The sequence below is a fragment of the Thunnus albacares genome, chromosome 19 (assembly GCF_914725855.1).
Source record: "Thunnus albacares chromosome 19, fThuAlb1.1, whole genome shotgun sequence".
Classification (NCBI taxonomy): Eukaryota; Metazoa; Chordata; class Actinopteri; order Scombriformes; family Scombridae; genus Thunnus; species Thunnus albacares.
In genome coordinates, this window is record NC_058124.1 from 7992073 (window position 1) to 8014263 (window position 22191).

General features: G+C 41.2%; 2 protein-coding genes across 2 annotated transcripts; one reads left to right on the forward strand and one right to left on the reverse strand.

The window, feature by feature from the left end:
* Window positions 1-760: 760 nt before the first annotated feature.
* Window positions 761-8831, forward strand: si:dkey-166k12.1 (solute carrier family 22 member 13). The gene is made up of 10 exons (XM_044335099.1): window positions 761-1910; window positions 2994-3097; window positions 3613-3767; window positions 6028-6196; window positions 6393-6507; window positions 7073-7179; window positions 7288-7499; window positions 7604-7712; window positions 7831-8043; window positions 8436-8831. Exons 1-10 carry the CDS (start codon window positions 1572-1574, stop codon window positions 8536-8538), a joined length of 1626 nt encoding a protein of 541 aa, XP_044191034.1. The 5' UTR covers window positions 761-1571; the 3' UTR covers window positions 8539-8831.
* Window positions 8832-9810: 979 nt separating this feature from the next.
* Window positions 9811-21317, reverse strand: zgc:110239 (uncharacterized protein LOC550326 homolog). Its single transcript, XM_044335098.1, has 11 exons — window positions 21137-21317; window positions 20330-20389; window positions 20158-20250; window positions 18166-18338; window positions 17778-18039; window positions 17490-17685; window positions 16329-16522; window positions 16152-16243; window positions 14242-14403; window positions 10459-10648; window positions 9811-10367 (listed from the first exon to the last, which is right to left on the reverse strand). The coding sequence occupies exons 1-11, from the start codon at window positions 21180-21182 to the stop codon at window positions 10180-10182; spliced, it is 1656 nt and encodes a 551-aa protein (XP_044191033.1). The 5' UTR covers window positions 21183-21317; the 3' UTR covers window positions 9811-10179.
* Between the last annotated feature and the right edge of the window lie 874 nt (window positions 21318-22191).

Here is a 22191-nt window from a genome sequence, read left to right on the forward strand (position 1 = left end):
GCCCAACACCTTACTAAGACACTTTATGTTGACTTTTCCTTTACTTTGTCATCCGTCTGTATGTACAGCTTGTTTGTTTGTGGCAACAATTAGGTATTTATTCATCAACATTGTAGCACTTGTAACATGGATCAAACATGAACAGTGTCTTTAGCCTCTAGAATATCAGAAAATAATTTTTGGGGGTAAATTGATCCATTGACTCAACTTGCCCCAACATGTTTTACCCCACAACCTCCATTTTGACAAAACTGTTTCACACAGTGGCTCAGATCCGCAGTTATGCTAAGTTTATGACCTTGTTTTATAGCTTACACTGACTTAAATTAACATGTAATAATGTCCAAAACTTATCTTTTTTAATTAAGATACAAGACTGATAACTTTAGTAACATGATGAATTCACTTGGCATGACAAAAATATTTTTTTTTGCTCTGTTCTGCTGACCACTCTCTCCACATGCTTGAGTCCAAGCTTGAGTCCTTGAGTACTTTTGTTTATGGTTACCTAGATAAAGGGGGTGGCTCATTTTACCCACTGGCTCTATTTACCCTGTTCTCCCCTACTTATTAATAATGAAAATAAGTGTTTGTTGCAGTTTTACAGCACTCCTATGATGGAGTAATACTAGATTTGAATTAGGTGTTCTGTGTGCAGTTTGATAAAAACAATTTTGGAGGTGAGGAGGGTCTGGATTAAACCTCTCTGTACTTCAGTAATCCAACAACAGATGGCAGCAGAGGGCCTCTGAGGACAACAGTCTCTGTTTTTAGAGGCGTTTGTGTTGTGTGTGGGTTACCACAAAAACAATAGACTATTGCATGTTGTACATCAACATGATGAATGGAAGCATGCTGACTGATCGTCGGTTTCCTTAAAAACCGACACTATTTTTAATCCAGGCGGATTACAGTGCCAGTAATGTGGTGTGATTCTTGCATTGGAGCGGTTTTTTTGGGATTTTGTAATGATGCTATGGCCCTGCCCTTTAAGTAATGGATACATCACACCGTACGCGCTCCCAGCTGCCATGAATTAATGTGGGTTTCTTCAGATTGCGCGCCGTGTGGAAACATCTAGAGCATCTAAACAGCATTGGCGAGTGGCTGGATGCATGATTTTTTTGTTCACTTCTTGCTTTTTTGTGGCGAAAATAAACAATGGATAAAGAAAGTTGATGCATTCACTTGTCCGGTTTCCATATTATTTTGGGAATCCGTCGGTAGATAAACTAGACATATGATTTTGGAGCATTTAATGGACCTGTCTAACCCCTCGTTTGGAGAGTAAAGTGCAGCTTGCAAGAAAATGAGAAGTGTCGGCGGTGGGAGGATATCAGTTAATGTTTACTTCAGGTCATTTCAGGACTGCTGAGATAGGTCATGTTGGTAGACTGCACCTCGATTGACCACGAAAGCACGTGGGAATATATGTACCTTGTTTACCTCCTGAACTCTGCACCGCATCACTGATTTATTGTCTGCTGGGTATTTATAGCCAGCTCACCACCTCCTCCTTTTCATCCAGCTGGAGAAGAGCCAGTCTCCAAATTGGACTATATTTCCCCAAAATGAATTTCGACCAGATTCTCTCTGCCATCGGAGGGTTCGGCAAATACCAGAAAATTTTATACATATGGATTTGTTTACCCCAGGTCCTCCTCGCCTTCCACATGATGGTGAGCATCTTTACAGGAGCCACGCCGCCGCACCGCTGCCGGGATAGCTCGAGCTCAGCAGCCGGGAATCAGTCCTCCTCCCCCGGTACACTCAACCTGAACTTCAGCCTGTCGGACTCTTCTTGCTTCTCCTCGGATGTCCTCCTGCAGGGTAACCGCACGGAGCGCGTCCCATGCGGCCACGGATGGGTGTACAGCAAGGAGACTTTCCAGAGTACCACAGTCACCGAGGTACGCTGATGTGCACATGAAATATTACATGTTTAATCAGGGATTCAAAGTGTGCAACTTAGGTTAAATTCACTCTCGATACAGATGTTCCACTTTCCCATGTGTTTAATATTTGGCTAAAATGATAAACATTCAAATCTCTATATTTCTTATAATAGGCCAATAAATTAAAGAATAAAGCTAAATAAACAAAATATCACTAAATGTTGTCAAGGCCACCACAATCCTCACTACTGATCACCACACATACTACAGTATAGGGACTATAAGTATCTATATTGCGGTAAACAAAGTATTATATATGGCCCTATTAACCTGTTAAGGGGCCTCTGGGCAAAAATGAGCTATCTGGCTCCCATTAACCCTTCCTCTTCCATCTGTACATTCTGTACAGTATTCTGATTAAACACAAATTAATTTAAATCTATCACAGGGCCAGTCTTCAAGATTAGAGAATAAAGCAGGACCTGACTTCAAGTATTCCAGCAATTTGGAATGACACCTCTATAAAATTGGGGGATTCATGAGAGATCCTGACTTTTAGTCCCTGAGAGTCATGCTGGATCATATGTTTCCAATAATGCGACTCTTTTGTTAGACCTTCCCCGTCTGTGAAATTCCCACGTTTCACACTGCATGCCCCACATTTGTAACGCAGGTTCTCTGTTAAAAGTTTTAACCCCAACTGGAGATAGAGAATGTTTTCTCAGACGTTCAGAAACTCTCCTAGACCCACTGAAGACATGATAAACCTGTTCTCACAGGCACAGTGGTAACCATGACGATTAAACTGACTTTTATAAGTAAAATTGGAAGAGTGCCACTATAAGGCCCTTATTGCGCTTTAGTAACAAACCAGTTGCAACACATTGCAACCTGGGGCTTTTGGGAGCCCCTCAGGGTCTGGGAAAGTTAGTAATCCAGCCTTGTTATCAGACCAATATGAACTCTTTTAAGTAGCACAGACACAATTGATTCCAGCTTGGGTCCACTGCACAAGTACCCATCAGTAAACGAGAAGTTCAGTTTCATGTATTCTCCACTGACACCCCCTCCCTTCTGTGTGCTTTTTCCATCTACCAGTGGGACCTGGTGTGCGACAAAGCGGGACTGAACAGTATCGGTTCATCTATCTACATGTTTGGCCTGTTGGTGGGATCTCTGGTGTTTGGAGCCATGGCTGACAGGTAGACTTCTCTCTCATAGCCTTTAACCGCTGACTGTAGAGATACAGTCAGATCCTCAGCATCAAAGCATGGCTGCAGGGGCCGACCCAGCTGGAGTCTTTGGCACCTGGTAGCCATGTGTAAGTAGGGCACTTGACACATGAAGCTTAGTTAAGGTGCTCAAGTTAGGTTTGACTGATTTATGCCATATCAATACCTTTACTGTGGTATTGCTATGGCATAAATCCTGGAGTTTACAAAAAATCAATGTGGAAATATGACTGAAACAGCATTTAAATATTCATGGGGAATTGAAACTCTCCAGTGAATCCCATACTGATGAAATTCCTGAGGGTGTGTTGGCAGGGTGCAGTAGTTTTGATACACTACTGGCCTGTATAGACTGGTTTCACCTTGTCACTATCACACTGGTGCATTTATGCACTCATTTATGCATGTGCTTAGAGAGCATACTTGTGTCCGCTCTCTCTCTTACATGATGCTTTAAAAAGTGTGTTCTAAATTGTCTGTGCAAGGTATGGCCGGCGTTTCGTGCTGCTGCTGTCCATCGCTCTGCAGACTGTGTTTGGAGTCGCTGTGGCCTTTGCACCCAGTTTTCCCGTCTACGTGACTCTTCGTTTTGTAGTTGGTGCCACAATATCTGGAGTCATCATCAATGCCTTTGTGCTGGGTACTAACGAAATACAGACACACTCAAACACAAACATAATCAGTATGTGAACTCAGTTTCATTCTACATAGTGATATTTTTTTTCTGTGAAAAATGAAACAAAATTTTAAAAAAAGATTAGATGAGATGTGAGGAAGAGGATTAATGAGTTTATCAATAGTGTAAAAAAAGATTTTCAGGTTGTCACAATGATTTTGCATTAGATTTGACGAGATTCATGGAGAGTTCTTTTAAAATTCTTCTCCCTCTTAGGCTCACAATATTCTTTCAAAACCCATGAAACTGTTTAAAAATGTATTGTCACCAAGCTTAGCTAACTTGTTGGTCCGTCAGTCCACCACTTTGTACCTGACTGTCATGTCTCACCAACTATTGCATGGATTGCTATGAAATGTGGTACTCACTTTCATGTTCTCGTCATGAACTGTAACAACTTTTGTGATCCCTTAACTTTTCATCTAGCACCATCATCATGGTCAATATTTCTGTTTGTCCAATACTTTTGGTTCATGATCAAATACCTGCAAAATTTAAGACATACCCATCAGCCTCAGCTGTACTTTGTGTTTAGTGCTAATTAAAAAATGTTAGCATATTATAGTAACAGGCTAAGATGGTGAACATGGTAAACATTATACCTGCTAATCATCAGCATGTTAACATTGTCAGTGTGAGCATGTTAGTATGCTGACTGCTGTTTAGTTGAAAGCACAGCTGTGCAGCCTCACGAGTTGCTAGCATGGCTGTAGACTCTTAGGGCCCTATTTTCCTGAAATAGGGCGCAGGCGCAGATCCAAATCTTAATTCCTAGTGTCTGGCACGTATGGGTGTGGCCAACACATTTTTTCCCAACCATCAGCACTGGTGCCATCTGGGCTCAGCCAGGCACAAGGTGGAGGAGAGAGTGAATACATTATCAGTGGCTTGAATGAATGCATTATGTGTAGGTGGAGTCAGGGCGGGCTTCAATAATGACCAATCACATGAACTCCTCTCATTCCCTTTAAAAACTCAGCAATAGGTGAAACGGGAGAAAGGCTGAGTGAGAGGGAGAAATGAGTTAACCTCTGTGAAGCACCAGAAGTTCCAAAATATACATTCAAGACACCCGAATATTAATATACATCAATCCAAATATGCTGAAAATTGTAGAATGAAAATAGAGCTGATGTGTTCTCATATGTGCTGCCACTTACTTTGTGCAAAAAATTAATATAGGATAATTTAATATAGGATAATGTAAATAGTTCAGTTCTACTCTTCCTCTGGGTATTGTATATCTGCCACGTTGCGCCTGGCTGAGCCCAAATGCTGATGGTCGGGAAACATGCAAAAATGTGTTGGCCACACCCACATGGTCACACTCCAGGAATTAAGATTTGGATCTGCGCCTACACCCAATTGCGGGAAAATAGGGCCCTTAAAGGTACAATATGTAAGAATCAGAGATTCTCTCTCATTAATGGCACTGGTAGCCATTAAGTGAACTGCAGTCAGCATCCTGTTGCTCACGCACATGATTGCACCCTGTCAGCGCGAGCAAGCAGCAGTGCTAACATTAGCCAGCTAAAACCACAATATTACAATACATTTTACATGCTTTGCAGTAATGTTAGCTTACCTGACTCTGTGTTGTGTTGGGTGCTGATCATTTGTTGACATCAGTGGACTCCATTACTAAGCTAACATCAGCTAGTTTTGCACCCTGTTGGTGCTGTAGGGGGACGAGGGGGCAAGGCAAAACCGTCATTCACACCTTCATGTAGAAATCAGTCCTCAGGCTGTTATAGCCAACCAAGAAAGTTGGGGAAGGAATTTTCTTATTTCGTCAGATTCTGTTAATTTTTGATTTTAAACTAAAATTGCCAAACAATTTTAAACTGAAATTACATCATTCTTACATATTGCACCTTTAAGTTAATCTTGTTACTGAACAGCACAGATATGTCACTGAATACACACAATAAGTACTATATTGTAGGAAGTTTGGATTCCTCACATATGGATTATGGAAACTGGTTAACAAACAGATGTTAGTAGCAGCCAAAATTTTTCAGTGTCAGTCAAGGACAACAGTGGATTGATAAAGTCATATTGTTCTTTAAGTGTATTAATGTCTCATACTGTTTTGTGTTATTTTTCCCCAATCCCAGAACACAAACCCTTGCCACTCTTTCCTCAACCTCAAAGCTCCAAACCACCACCTCAATTTAACCCTCTCCCCATGACTCCTCCTCTCCTGCAATATTTCTCTCCATAGGCACTGAGTGGACGTGCACCAAAAGACGCATGCTGGCTGGTATCATCACCGACTACGCCTTTGGCCTGGGATACATGCTGCTGGCAGGCATAGCTTATCTGATACGAGACTGGAGAAAGTTACAACTGGCTATATCAGTACCAGGATTCCTGCTTATCTTCTATATATGGTGGGAGATTCAAGGGGCATCAGAACATTACATCCACTGTGTAGGACATGAATACATGAATGCCTTCTTTGTAATCCTCATTTCCCTCTCTGCCCTTATTTCTGGCATCTTCTCTTGCTTTTGTCCACTTGTTCTTCTCTACTCTCCCTTCTCTCGCTCTCCATGTCTGCCTTGTTCTCTCTCTAACTCTTGACAGGGTGGTTCCTCAGTCTGCCAGGTGGTTGTTGGCCAACGACAGGAGGGAGGAAGCCATTGCACTCCTCCGCAAGGCAGCACTTGTTAACGGCCGGGTCTTACCTCCCGCTGTACAGGTGTGTCTTATGCCATTATTGTATTATTTACGATGTACTGAAATATATTTCTCTCTGTTGCATGCAGTATGACCTGTTGAAAACTAATATTTTTGTTAAAAAATAAGGTTGTCATTATTGTATATATAATATAATAGGATATTTTGTCTATATTGTGTCTTTCTCTCGATACTTTCTGACAGCACTACCCTGTCTGTAGCTCTCAGCCCCGAGCCCATTTGTCCTATTGTAGATCTTATAAAATGGGCAACAAATAGTTTAATTTTTAAAGGCTTAGTAAGTCTCTTAAACAGTTGGGCAGTGTAGTTTTAGCAAATATTACTCAAACAAGAAGAAATAGGACATTTGTTTGGGGACTATTCTCAGCTGCGGATGAGTACACAATTATTTGCGGTAGCAGAACGCTTCCAATGGGATTAATTTAAAATTAACTACAGTCCTCGAGATCAGTCTGTAGCAACAAGGCATTACCTGTGGGATTCGTTACCAATAAGAAAAATGCAGAATAACACCAGTACTATTCTTTTAAAATGTTGCTTTATGTGTGTGTCCATGTGCACATAAGGTTGAGAAGTGTGATATCTTTCGTGGGGGGAAGCAAAGTCACTCAGCAGTGGATCTTGTACGAACACCTCAGATGAGAAAGAGGGCCATCATCTTGTTCTACCTCTGGTAAATGGTTTATGTGTGCATGAATGAACATATGCTTTTTACCAACATCAGTGGCAAATCAATTTTCCTTTCATTACATTTTTTTTCTCATTTTTTCTTGCATCCCAGGTTCGTGAATGTGCTGGTGTATTACGGCCTGTCACTGGGTGTGTCCAGGTTAGGGACAAACCTCTATCTGACTCAGTTTGTGTTCGGGTTGGTGGAGATCCCGGCTCGCTCTGTGGTCCTCCTTGTGCTGCCCTGCAGTCGACGCTTTTCCCAAAGTGGCTTTCTTGCTCTTGGAGGACTCGCCTGTTTGCTAATGCTTGCTGTCCCTGCAGGTAGGATGGATACTGTGTTTTTGTATGCACAGAGTGTTAAAACAGGCGTGCATAAATTCATTTTATCACTGGGATAATTATTCTTACCTGCCCTCTGGCTCTAGATCATCCCAGCACCCTGAGTGGGCTCGCCATGGTCGGGAAGTTTGGTATAACAGCGTCCTTTGCTGTAATCTATGTGTACACTGCTGAGATATTCCCCACTGTGCTACGGTAAGACGTGTCCTTACAATTTAAATTACTTTTCTCAAACACACATAATCCCAAAGTGATTTTTTAAAAATCTCTGATGGCAACAAATACAACAATTTTTTTTCTTGCGTCCCCTCAGGCAAACAGGAATAGGTGTATCTAGTATGTTTGCGAGGCTGGGCGGTGTGTTGGCTCCCATTATCAACATGCTTCATAACCACAGCCCCACTATACCACTGGTCATCTTTGGTACCTCCCCACTGCTGGGCGCTGTCCTGGCCCTGGCACTGCCTGAAACTGCCGACAGACCTCTTCCTGACACAGTGGACGACGTAGAGAACTGGGACATGAGGTACGACAGACAATATGACCTCTGTTTTTCACTGGGGTGGGGCTTTTTGAATGTTCTTTTTATTCAGATTAGTGGTGACACTGCAGTTTGTGGTGAACTAAAATGCAGAGGAAAGCTGCATGCTTGAAAGCAAAGTACAAGAAATTAAATGGGAAAAGCAAGTAATTAAAAATAACGCTCTGCTCTTCGCACCAGCTGTTGAAGTGTTATCACAGTTTATATATATTCTGTGCTGCTTCTGAGCTTTGTTCAGCATACTGTTACTGTGCCCTTGCTGCTCAGTGCCCATGATCCCAAACAGGATGGAAAATCTCACTTCCTTGTTATTTCCCATGTGAAGACACAACCTCTCTGACTAGCTCAGTGTTTACTTTGTGTTTTGTCTATTACAGGTCACCTCCTGACAAGGAGAACCCTGAGAAGTGTGAGGATATTAGCGGATCAGCCAGCAGCACAGAGGAACAGGAGCTACGCCACCTAGCAAGCCAGAGCTAACCACATGTACACATGGATGCAGACATTCCATTATTCACACGTTATACAGCCTCGACATAACATCTTCTATGCAATTACATGTCAAAGATCTGACCATGAGCTCTATGCAAAAAAACCCCCTAAAAACAACATATATCCCCAACCACACTAGCATGCGTGTGCGCATGCACACATGCACAAAGCAGGCATTCATATATGCTGCCAGGGCAAATCAACAGCCCTCTGTTTTACCAGATGCAGGTAAACATCCGTATAAGTCAGGAATAAATGGTCGTCGTTTGCAACCATGTGTATTTTTCAGAAGTGTACACCTTTATTCCAATTTTGAGAGTTGGTTTGATATGTTTTACTTATGTGGGGAGACTGTGTGAATAGATCCTCTTTGCAGACAAACAGATTGCATATTTGTATATATTTATAAATCTGAGGGCATCAGTGGAGAGTTCAGATTTCTAAATCAGTGCTTTGAGGAATCAGACTGGACAAGAAGACTTTAAAGCAGCACTCCAACCTACTTTCTATTTCAGTACACACAACCATGCAGAGCAGCTAGTTTTGGGACCTCATATTTTTCAGGACTGAAGGTTTTATTACATTTTGTGCATTTCATAAAAGCACATGCAATATTTTTGTATAAAAATGGACCATGTCTGTAGACTGTTTGTGAAATATCTCTGTTGTATCTTAATGCTGTACTGAACAAGCAACAAACTTTTCTTTATGTTCTCCTTCTTAAGCCAAGAGAAATGAAACTAGTCAATTGAGATTGCATGCACTTGTTACCTTTATTATACCTAATGTAGCCTTTTGTCAGACTAATGTAGTGAATTTTGTAGTTTTGTATGAAAACTATGTGGGATGTGAATGATCAGCATGTGGAGATTTGTTTTCAACTTTGTAGAAATTTGTTTTCTTTTCATTTTAACAAATCATACTCATGTAAAATGACTTGCTATGGTAACTTCAATCTGTGAAATATCTAGTACGTTTTACAAGGGCTGTTATTTAGAATTTAAATTAATGATGCTCCAGGCATGGGTTGATTGAAAGCGTAGGTCATGTAATATGTCATGTTACTCAGGCTAAAGGAATTTGATTCTTCAAAATCTATTATTCCTAAAAAATAAGACATTTCAGGCCAGTATGCTTTGAATGTGCATGCATATGGAGGGGATAACCTGTAATTCCCCTGCATGAATTTAGAAAGCATACCTTATTGCTAACCACAGCATGTGGGTGTGCTAGATTAACCAGAGATGCCACTGAAGCCAGTAAATGGACAACTTTACAATGTTTTATTGTATTGATTCAAGCCTAGTGCATTTGAATGCATCATATGATCAAGTACAAGAATGAGTGGAAATGTGTCACCAAATGTACTTTGTACAACTGAAATGAAGGCACTGTGCCGATGTGCCACCAGCAATAAAATTGTCAAAACCATGTTTGAAAAATAGAACTTGTTCTTGCGCTAGTTGTGCAGCATCTTAATTCTGTACCATATAACAGCAACATTTAACACATTATTATCAAGCATTGATGCAATAACCACACCTCAACACATCCAACAGTCATTCACCCTCAGGCACTCACATAGTGGCATTAACAGAAACTGAACAGATTTGGGTGACACAAGCACATCTATGCCAGTGTAACATATGTAGCATCAGTGGTGACGCCACAGTTGTTATCCTTCATAGACATGAGGATGTAGCCATCATTGCCCCAGTAGGTGGACCATGAGTTCTTGACTAACCAGTATGGCTCCCCGCTTAGGGTGCCGTATCCCACTGCAAGCACAGCATGGTCCAACGCGTCAGTGGTATTACCTGAAAAACCCGGGAAACATTCTGTGTTACAGCAAGAGAAGAGTTACTGTAAAAAGCTTTAAAACTGAACACTTGTGTAAAATAAACTTACCACAAGCAGGTTCATAGTAGACACCGTGGCTGTAGAAAACAAAAGATCGATGTGAAGCGTCAATACTGACAGCCACTGGCCCGTTTTTAAAAAGCGCCAACTTAAGGGCCTCTTCATCACCGGATGTGACATTAGTGTAGCTCTGTACACGTGCAGTGAGTTGGGATGTGTTCAGGTGGCAAAATCCGTTCTGTTCAGAGAGAGAAACAGAAAATCCAAAACTGAGCCAACAGTTATCAAATATCATGTTTCTCATGCCTACTGTGCTGGTCAGAGCTTTACCGTTGAAGAAATACAAACCTCTCATAGATTTTAAACAAGTCTGATCTTAACATACAATAACTATGAAAAGCAGTTATTTTGGCTGGTTGAACTTTGAAATAACTGACTGGATAAAAATCAATTTTGCTTAAAAGTTGTCAAAAGCTTGTGTGTCTGTATGTTAGGTTGACTGTGAACCTGAAGGTAATTGATGGCATTGAGATCATAATATTACATTCATTGGGACACATTGTACTGGTGGGAACATTTCATAATGTGCCTCAGTGACTTTTTCCCCAGACTAGGCACAGACAGTTGGAGTCATGTTTCATAGGAACCAGTCCTGTTTTACAACTGAGCCTTGCTTAAATGTCAAAAATTCTCATGATTTATTTTGACAGTTATACCCAAGTTGATCTACAAGAAAGACTTCCAAAAGATTGTTGGATCCCCATTTTGTCAAACAAACGCCTTCACAGTTACCTGCCATCCTTGACAGTGGTTCTTTGAGCTAAGTGCTAATGTCAGCATGCTAACACGTTGATGTTTAGCAGGTATAATGTTTACCGTGTTCATTATCTTAGTTTAGTATTAAACACAAAGTACACCTGAAGGTGATGGGAATGTCATCAGACAAATTGAAGACTTTGACCTGATTGTGGCGCTAGATAAAAGTTTCAGTATCACCAAAGTAATTACAATTCAACCTATTGGGGGAGTAAATATAATTTCTTCGCAATCCATCTGTTACACATGGCCCTGCATGTATATTATAGCACACAGTCTGAGGGTTTTGTTTTCCGTCTCTCTCTCTCTCTGGGGCTTTCCCTCCCCTCTACCTGGCTTCTTCTGTAGGAGTGGAGCACCTGAAATCAATTAACCATCAGAGAAGAAAGGCAGACCTGATGGGCAGTGTGTGAGAGACACACATGTGCCTGCAGCACAGCTTTTCCGGAATTTTTCTCCCCAATTGTTTTTCCCCAGCACGTTTTAGAGCGTTGAGATTTGTTATTCTAGTTTGGGTTGGAGATCATCGGTTGCCCAGTTATTGGGTTTTGTTTTGCTCCAGTTTAGTTTAGATTTTTCTTTTGGTAGTTTAGGGGGATGAGCTGGGTGCAATGATTCATTGCGTGGCTGGCTCAGTAGCTTCCCATCTTTTGCTCCTTCTGGCTGGGATCTCCACCCCCTCCACAAAGTAAAACATGTTGTAGTGTAGAGGTCATCTCTTTTGTTAGATCATTTATGGTGGTTGGTGCTTGTTAAGTTTTGCTTTTGATTGGGTAACTGCCTCAGTAGCTTGGAGTTTCAGTTTTGAGCACCCTAACTAGTTAGCCACTGGGCTGGTTTGAAGAGCTTGCCACTTTGTTGTTTGGCTTCTCTTATTTTTGGTGGTAATCCTAAGTGGGGGACACACTTCAGTGTATTGTTGTCGGCTACATCTCTGGTCTTAGGTGATGCACTGAGTTCAGCATTTAAAGTCGCCTCAAGTTTGGCAAGCCACTGAGGACTAGCTCGGTTAGTTAGCCATCTCAGTAGGCAGGTAGGGGTTGGCGTGCCTCTCTACAGTATGTTCCCCATGTTTTTGCACTTTTCACAGCAACTTGGCTGTGAGATGACCCTACTTCTTGTTTGGTCACTTTGTCTTGTGCAGCTGTAATAATACTTTTGTGTGCAGTAACTTGTGGCAGCTTTGTGTTGTGGTAACTGCACTCTACATTTGTTGGGTCACTTGTGGGTTGCTGCTTAGGTGTAAGTCGGCAACATTTGTGTGTAGTCGTTGACTATACTGTGACCACTTTGTTGTTGTTGCAGTCCACTTTGGTTTGGTCATTTTGGGTGTTACTGCTTTTGTGTATATTATTGTAGTTGTGACCTTTTTGTTTGTGGGACATAGTCACTCACAGATCAGTGGATCTTACTCTAGAGCAGGTGGCCTCAGAGTTCGTCAAGTCACCTTGTGTGTTGCTGATTCCTAACATCAATCACATCAACCACATAGTGTCTATTTTGTGTTGTGGTAGTAGCAGTTCACTTTTGTTGGGTCTTTGTGTGTTGCTGTTGTTATATGGCAGCGACTTTGTAATTGGTCTACTTGTTGTGACCCTTTTGGTTTGTGGCTGTTGCACTTCCCTTTTGTGTTGGTCACCTTTTGTTGTGTGTGTTGTGGATAAATGCAGTAACTTTGTTTGGTTTTGTGGTGTCATTCACCTCATGGTGGTAGTCAATTTGTGTCTAGTGGGAGTGGCACCCACTTGGATTGAGTGCTGCTCACTCAAGCAGGAGTTCTTAGACTCAGTGGTGGTAACTTTCTTGGCCCTTAAACACTTTGACGTTTATGTTGGCTCTGCTAGTACACCAACCGTTGTTCATACTGACCACCATCCCCTTTTATGTATTAATCGAATGCGGAAATCAAACCAAAGACTTATGCGCTGGGCATTCTTCCTGCAAGCCTTCAAAGTAAAGGTCAGGCATTATAGGGGAAGAGAAAATGTTCTTGTGTTGCTAGTTTTAATATGTGAATAACATCCGTTGTACTCCCGTTATTCATCATTTTAGGGTGGGGGTGTTACGTGTGGCCCTGCATGTGCATTACTGCACACTGCTTGTAGTGTGTTTTGTTTTCCCTCTCTGGCACTCTCCCTCCCCTCTACCTGCCTTCTGTAGGAGTGGAGCACCTGAAATCAATTAACCATCAAGGAAGAAGGGGGGCCAGAGGAGCAGTGTGTGAGAGACACATGTGCCAGACAGCCTGCAGCACAGCTTTTCGGGAATTTTTCTCCCTAATTTTTTTTTCCCCAGCATGTTTTAGAGTGCTGGGTTTTGTTACTTTGGTTTGGGTTGGAGATCACAGGTAGTCCAGTTATTGTTGTTTTGGTTCAGTTTAGTTTAGATTTTTCTTTTGGTAGTTTAGGGAGATGAGCTGGGTTTGATGGCCCATTGTGTGGCTGGTTCAGTAGCTTCTCCATCTTTTGTTCCTTTTGGCTGGGATCTCCACCCCCCCCCCCCCTCCCTCCCCTCCCCTTTTTTTGTTTTTCACTTTTCTTTGCACAAGGCTTGTTATTTTCATGGTAACTCAGAGGTCTCAGTGTCCTTTTTTATATGTTTTGGTGTCCAGTTGAGCCTTTACTTGTTTGGAGAGGCCATAACACCATCCAATAGTTAAGAGATTTCACAAAAAATATGGTTGCACTAGAGGAAAAGAAAGTCTGGAGATCACAAACCACCAACGATGGATTTCTGTACAAAATTTTGTGACAATCCATGATGTAGTAGAAGTGCAGATATTTCACTAGATATGGAATAACTTTAATCTGCCGGTTATGCTACAGGAAAAGTCAGGAGATCAAAATATTTCAGTTTGGACTGAAGAGGTGGACTGACAGACTAACCAACACTGCCATCCCTAGAGCCATGTCGCTAGTATGGCAAAAAAAGCACATGATTGGGTTTTTGATCAACTTTGACTTTATGGGTTATTTTATGTCAACAGGTACATGCATCACATCTTAATCATCTTACCATTCCCATATAAGCTCCATAGGTTTCTGTTGTGGCGATGCCTCCATGTTTCATGATCCACTCATACGCTCTCCACTCCTCCCCTCCATCACAGCCGTTATTGCCAAAACCCCAGGAACAGTCCACCAGCATCTGCTGAGACAGAACCTGCAGGGAGCCCGTCTGAAAGACGAAAGCAAAAACATGAGCATACTTGTTAGTAACCTGTCCTGCTCTGCATGAATCACATTCTCTGAAACCCAGTACCAACAGTTTCACCAGCTTTGGTATCTTATAGCAACATGTACTGTGGGCCTCTGAGGATCTTAAAAAAAACTAAGGGATTTAATTGACACACTTGGTGACTAGAAAAAAATGGGTTAAAAGGGGAGTGAAAAAAATGAAACAAAAGGTCATATGTCCAAAAAAAGACAACTAGACATACATTAAGGCTTCTCACAGGAACATAGTGACATTTATAATGAACATTTTTAAACCAGCTGTTATCTACAGGTTGCTAGGCAGATGCTGTGAGATCACAAAGTGGTAAATTTAAAATTGGCCCCTGGGGAGTGGCCCTGTTTGTGAACCTGCCGATGGGGACAGGGATGCTACATCATGCAGGTCACTTCCTGCTGCTGCACTGCATGCTGGCAGAGGTACAAAGACGGACTGCTGGGGCTTCACAACAGTACTTCCCCCCCCACCCCCGCCAAATCAAACTGTTCTTGCAAACACTGGGAAACAATTAGTCATAATCTTATAAGCAAAACTGCCAAACATTGTAATGGTTAAACATTAAATGGTGGTATTTTTCCTCTATCTCATGTTAATCTCATCTCATTCAAAAAAGAAGGCATCGTTTTGTTGTGCTGGTACACTGTACAACAACTCTAACTTATAAACTTGCTTTCATCAATTAACAGTAGCCCTGCTTCTCAGAAACTTCTTACAAACACTTAACAACTCTGCACACCCCTTCTGAAGTCAAAACCATCATTTTTTTAATAACATCCCAAATGTTTCTCCATTTTTCCCTGCTGTGTGCCAATTACCTCCTTAGAAATCTCCCTTATCAGCCGATCAATTAGAAAACTGCAGGCACAGGGCAAGAGACATCATAAAGAGTGTGTGTGTGTGTGCGTGAGAGAGGGAGTCAAAGAATTTGGTCATGTCAATGGGGTGCCATCAAATCCCATAATAAAGCGGTCCAATGTCTGAATCGAGTTGCTCGGCAACACAGAAAAAGGAATGCCTTTGAGCCTTTGCCTTCTATGAGATGGAGGCAGGCCGAAGTTGACACTCGTTCAGTTTTATTTATTCACACACACACTGTCAAGTCTGTCCAACATGAGTGAAAGTCACAATGAATCGTCTTGTGGAGCCGCCCCTACTGACTGAATATAGACGGTGTACTAGGAGCAGCGCCTCTCCACGATCAAAACCTTTTTTTAAAAGTCCAAAACATCCTCAGTTCACCCTGCTTACATCTTTATATATATTTCAGACTTTTAAAACTTTTTGTATTAGGAATTTTTCCTTTCCATGACGTTCTACTGCTGTTTTTGAACAATGGCAGAAGAATGTAACACATTCCTCCTCAAATTTGCTCCATGTTAGTCATTTCTACATTTCAACTGAATGTTTGACACATTATGCCCTTTGTTCCCATTTGACTCTGCTGTGTCTGATCATTTTTAACCCTGAATGACCCACTACTCTGCCAGGATTTTTCAAGTTACAGCTTATCAGTTCTTCAATATTTAGAAAGGTGGCAATAATTAAACATTACTGCAATGCAAATGAACCAAAACATAAGCAAATGTAGTGCCATGCTGAACATCTGTGGCTTCAAAGAGCATAAGGGAGTAGCTATGCTACTTGCAAACACTGGATCAGGGCTAGTGACCGTGACAAAATCTGCTTTTTACCTTTAGGAAGAGAGCACCCTCTACTGCTCCAGTGGTGGCAAAGCTCCAGCAGGAGCCGCAGATGGCCTGGTCCTTCACTGGGGTCACAGCACCTGCAAGGACAAAGTTGAGGTAAAAACTGGATCACCTGCCAGACAGATGCATCTTTAGTAAACATTTCAGATTCTGTATACGTACCGTAAAGCCTCCAGTCAAGTGACTCAGGTACTTTCACTCCTTCGTAAATCTTGGAAGGGAAGGGGAGGCCTCTGTTTGGAGTCTTTCCTTGTCTTCTTCCCCTCATGGTGGCCAGCTCTGACATGGTGCGATCAGACAGTGAGTTTAGAGCCAGAGAGAAAGACAGCCCTGCTCTGTTCTTGGAGTGGACGTACCTACAGCAACAGACAAGGAAAAAGTCACAGTTAACCCAAATCTTTCAGTTTAATTAATCTATATTCAAAGCACTTTCTGAAATTCTTGCATGGCTATGTCCTAAAAAGAAAAGAGCATGATGGTCATGCTAAAATGTCACAACTCATCATCATTTAATGTTCCTCTCTCCTGAGATTATTTTTTTGTGATCAAATTTTTATTTTTCAGTACTGGAGGTTAGATTGAATATAACAACAAATCATCAGCCGCAACAAACATCTGTAATACTGGACATAGATTATTTGAACATAACAAACATGATACTCTTGTTTATCCATGTACAATATGACATTCATCAACTGCCTGACAAGGGCTCTTCTTTGATCCTCCAGTCTTTAAAGTTTCCCCTCTTCAACAAAACTGAAAAAATAAATGAATAAAAAAACTGCAAGGATACAGTATACAGTCACAGACATTATTTCACGATCTGGGTTACGTAGATTAATTTCACTTTATACAGTGCCTCGGGCAAGGTGTCAATTGTATTTCCATTCCCACCGTTGGTTCGAGCTATCAAGAGTTCCAGTCAGATGATGTCTAATAATGAGAGAATCCATTGAGAAATCTGAAGTTAATAATAATACTAACAATTTCTAGCAGCTGTCAGACTTAAAAGAAGAAGTCTTCTCTGAGATTTGGTAACATTAATTACTGAATCATCATTTAGAAGTAAAGCATTAGGTAGACTTGGAAGTTTTGGTTACATTAGAGAGCACGTGTGCAACTCTAAACCAAAAATACTTCACGTCTGGGCAATTCCACATTGTGTGTAAATAGGTTCTCACTTCATTATTATTACATAGTGTACAAATGGATTTGAGACAGAGCTGGAATTCTAAACGTTTCCTGGGAGTCAAATAAAATCTATTGGTGAATTTAAACTTAATCATTTGATGATTAAAATTTCAGGACGAGAAGGGCTCTCACCTGAGATTCTGAACAAAAGCATGCTCCCTTTTCTCATGCTCCGTTTCGTCGCTGTACTGGCGCTGGAACTTCTCCTTGAAATGGTTGAACATGCGCTGCGAGTGGCCTGAAGCTGATGTGTGGATGAGATCTTTCATCGGATTGGCCAATATGTGGTGTTCAACTCCTGGACCAGGAAATCCTCCACAGCTCATACCTGTAAAAAAAAAAATTAGACCAAACAGAGAAGTGTTTTCTCTCCTTTAATTCCTCTAAAACATCTTGTAACTACAACACTACACTACAAACCTTCAGGGAGCGAGAATACTTTGGGGTCCACGTGAGTGCTGAACTCCTTGTAGTCCACCAAGTATTTGTCATAGTGGGACCCCAGCAGGGTGTTATATCCCATCATCTCATAGTGGAGGGGTGTGGCGGGCTCTGCCTTGCCATCTGCACCTTTCTCAGAATGGGTCACCCACAGTGTGTATGTGTTCTTCTTGTTACCGATCGTGGTCACATTCTGCCAGACTTCACACAGGGAGCCTCCGTAGTACTCCATCCTGAGAAACTGCAGGAGAGATGAAGTCTTTAAGTGACGGCCTTGTTTGGACGGTGACACTACTATGCTAAACATCAATCTAATAATGATGTTTTGATGTTAAAATACTACACAGAACATTTTACACACACAGACCTGGAATCCCTGAACATCAGGCAAAGATGTTTGTGGTGTGACGGTTTCATCTTTTGTTCCGTTGACCTGGAAGCACTTCATCACATTCAGCTCTGTCTCTGTGGTCTCTGGAGTGATTTTATAGGAAACCCCCCACTGCTGCTCCGCCCCAATCTGGTATGTTGACACTTGGCCTGTCGATGAAAATGTGAAAGAAAAAGTTAGACACGGCTGGCTCCTTAGCAGACGTGCAAGGAGCAGAGGTGATTCTGCAAAAAAAAAGCTAAAGAATGATATAACTTTAAGGGCTATCATAGGCTTTTTGTGGTAATTACCTTGAACTTGGTACAATCTGTTAATGCTACAGAAATCAGCTTGGCGAGTAGAGTTACTAATGAAGTAAAGCATTACTGAAGTAGATAATTTAAGGGCTACACTATTTAATAAAAGGTCCTAAATCTCTGATAAATTTTTCTAGACGAACTACAATAAAAAAAATACTTGAGCTATGTTTCAGGAAGGCACCTTTTGTGTGGCTGATTTTATTTGTGGAGTTTGTACAGAAGATAAAGTTCTTTGCTTGCAATGTAATGTAAGAAGTTCATGTAAATGGTAAACGGACTGTACTTGTATAGCGCCTTTCTAGTCTTCCAACCACTCAAAGCGCTTTTTACACTACGAATCACATTCACCCATTCACACACATTCATACGCTGAATGGGTACAGGGGCTACCATGCAAGGTCCCAACCTGCCCATCAGAGGAAGCTAAGCATTCACACACATTCATACACTGATGGCACAGCCATCAGGAGCAATTTTGGGGTTAAGTATCTTGCCCAAGGACACATCGGCATGTGGACTGGAGGAGCCAGGAATCGAACCGCCGATCTTCCGATTAGTGGACGACCCACTCTACCTCCTGAGCCACAGCCGCTGTAGTGTTGTAACATTTTTATCTATGTTTGACAAATGTTTCACCACTGCAACCATATTGTGGTGTCTTGTAAGTTCATGTGGGTGTAGCATTTATCTGTGCATTACACACTAACTGACTGACCAACTGACGTTTTCACTAAATACTATAGATTGGTATTTTCCTTTCTCTTACTGAAGGTGTTTTTACTACTTTTATTTACAAGTAACAATAGGCCTCCTATACAGTGTCAGTCTACTCTTTCCTCCTCTGGTAAAGATGTTACTATTTTGATGAGAGACATACTTTTTTACTTGCTTTGGTTATAAGAAATAAATGAACAAGTAAGGTTTTCCCTCTCCTCTCTTTTGTCCCCAGGGCCGGCTGTGTCTCAGAGGTAGAGTAGGTTGTCCACTAATCAGAAGATTAGTGGCTCCTCCAGTCAGCATGTCCAAGTGTCCTCGGGCAAGATACTGAACCCCAAATTGCTCTCGTAAGCTGTGCCATCAGTGTATGAGTGTGATGAGCAGGTTGACACCTTGCGTCTACCATCAGTGTATGAGTGTGTGTGAATGGGTGAATGTTGGCATGTAGCGTAAAGCACTTTGAGTGGTCAGAAGACTAGAAAGGTGCTATATAAATGCAGCCTATTACCATTTCCCTCTGCTCTCTCCCCTCTATATCCTTACACACTAACACACACACACACACACACGCATCCAAAATTGTATTTATTTATTTTAATAAACATACACAGAGGGGGGTCCAAAATAGTTTCTATTTATGACTGCCTTGAGATAACAAACACCAAATGTAAATTCACAGAGACAACATTTAGAAAACAGCTTCAAAAAGAGACTGAAAATATGATTTAAAAAAAAAAAAAAAAAAAAAAAGTACAATAAAAAAATCACGAGTATGTAACATGAGTCAACAGAACAAGTTCCCCAATTGTGCTTATTTATGCTTTTTCACTTCCCTGTTTACGCACTGAGTGATTTACAACAGGCTCTAAGTTTCACATCACTAAACACACCAAGCAGGGAGAATACAGAGTCCGGTTTCAGAGAAAATACCACAGGTGAAAAGGTTTCTTACCATGGTAGTAATCTATTCGGCTGGACTTTGCTGTTAGATCTAACCAGGCCTCAAAAGGCTCCTTGATCTCAGCATAGGGCAGAGAGATCACTCCTGTAATGGAAATGTGAAAGACTATTGTAATGAGGCAGAATTATAATGACAAAGAAACCTAAAATGTTAAACTGCTTACCTTTGACATGATAGGACTTCCCGAAATCTGGAAGTGAAGGGACTGCTTTTCCCTCCGTAACTGAAAACAAAACAAAAAAGGTGGTGAGGGTAGGAAGTGGTGAAAGGGACTTTTCAGTAGTTTAGCTGACCTCATCTATTCTTGTAAGGACAAACAGACAAAATGAAACCTTTCTCTGACGATAGATGTAACTCGATTGCTGGGAATATTGACAGCTGTCCTTGGACATTTACTCTTTGTCACTTCCAAAGAGATAAAGTCAAGCCAAATATCTGCTTGAAAAACTGGATATTTAGAAAATGTGTTACAACAATAGCAGAGAACTAGCTATGGCCTTTAATGGGTCACATTTCTTACTACAGCTCACAGTGTGTTTTGTTTAGTACAGAAATAACTGAAGGAGTATTAAAAAGAAATGGTTGAAGTTAAAGTGTTAGTCGATGAAGTGCTATTTCATGTATGACGAAATAAAGTTTCAATAGTTTCGTCCGGGTTCATAAGCCATATTTAAGGATGCATGTGGCTTCCTGATAAGCTATTCGACTCTAAATTGGAGGATTTCTGACTAAAGTTTGGCGTGAAAATTTTCTGCGTACGTCAGCATGTCTGAGATAGAAGCCGTCTTCATTGTATTTGAAGAAATCGATCATCAATATCAATGTATTCATCGCTGCAGCCACTTACATCTGAAAGTATGAGTTTAGCAAATTGAACGATAACGTTGGCTAACAAGAAACAACTGCTAGCTGCCTTCATAGCACGAAGCTAGTTGGAAATATTGTGTCAATTTTAAATGTTGTGCCTTACCTACGACAGTCCACAAAAGCACAGCTGCAATGTACCAGCACCGCATTGTTTCTACTGCGCGCTCAGAAAAGCAGGAAAGATAGTCAGTCAGACTTAACTAAAACAAAAACACATGACTCTGCAACCTCTAACTTACAGCTCTCGAAAACACATAACAAACCACAAACAAAGTCACTGATATCCGCTCTCAACCAATCACACAGTGGCGTGGAAGCGTGTCCTCCAATCAGATACAAGAAGTAATTGCAGGGATATCATGTGATTAGTGTCATATGACCAAGGTATGACTATGGTATACCATGGTTCCCGAACTGAAGGTCGGGACCCCCACAAGGTGGATTAATCAAAGGGGTTACGAGATGACGGGACAGGATAGGATACAGACAAAAAACTAAATATTTTGGACACACAAAATTGTGATTTTTTTTTTAACTTTATTTCTTGTGGATTACTGTTTTACCTCCTCATGCCTCTAAAAGTAAATAAAACAAAATAAGTCCTCTTTCTAGAGCTGCAAGGTTAGTTGATTTATCAGCACCTCCAGGTCCTTGCTTGACTGTTCAGTTTAAAAATTAATTTGTGAGTCACGTGTTAGGTTTCTCAAACTCATAAACATATTTCATCAAAAATTCCCTCTCAAAGTGTTCATTGTACGTTATAGAGTTATTTGCAGGACTTAAAGGGTGAGTTCACCCAATTCACAAATAACAAACTGCATATTTTCTCACTGAGTTCCAGTGTCCATGCAGACAGTTTGGTTAATATGCTGAGGTTTTCAAATATGTTTTTGAGGTTGTTACTATGCAACAATGATGCTCACAGCTTTAAACATTTACATTCAAAAAATCAGCAACTTGTCTGGATAATTTTGAGTAACAGGAACACTGTTTCTGAAAAGATGTTGGTATTGACATTTCTAAAGATAATTGTTAAATGCTGTGGGATCCAATGAAGTGCCATTCACTACCATTGTATTGGGACGGAGGAAGATATCTTGGAAATGGACATCTCTAAACCTGGAAAAATAAATCTGCATGGCAACCACCACAAATTAG

What these genes read in the sequence shown, in the direction of transcription:
- zgc:110239 (XM_044335098.1), bottom strand. Translation starts at nt 21,182, where the DNA reads ATGCGGTGCTGGTACATTGCAGCTGTGCTTTTGTGGACTGTCGTAG. An exon ending in CCGAATAGATTACTACCATG is followed by an intron (nt 18,339 to 20,157) that starts GTAAGAAACCTT and finishes TTTCATCGACAG; the next exon opens with GCCAAGTGTCAACATACCAG. An exon ending in CTACTATGAACCTGCTTGTG is followed by an intron (nt 10,368 to 10,458) that starts GTAAGTTTATTT and finishes CGGGTTTTTCAG; the next exon opens with GTAATACCACTGACGCGTTG.
- si:dkey-166k12.1 (XM_044335099.1), top strand. Translation starts at nt 1,572, where the DNA reads ATGAATTTCGACCAGATTCTCTCTGCCATCGGAGGGTTCGGCAAATAC. An exon ending in CTGCTTATCTTCTATATATG is followed by an intron (nt 6,197 to 6,392) that starts GTGGGAGATTCA and finishes AACTCTTGACAG; the next exon opens with GGTGGTTCCTCAGTCTGCCA. An exon ending in GTAGAGAACTGGGACATGAG is followed by an intron (nt 8,044 to 8,435) that starts GTACGACAGACA and finishes TGTCTATTACAG; the next exon opens with GTCACCTCCTGACAAGGAGA.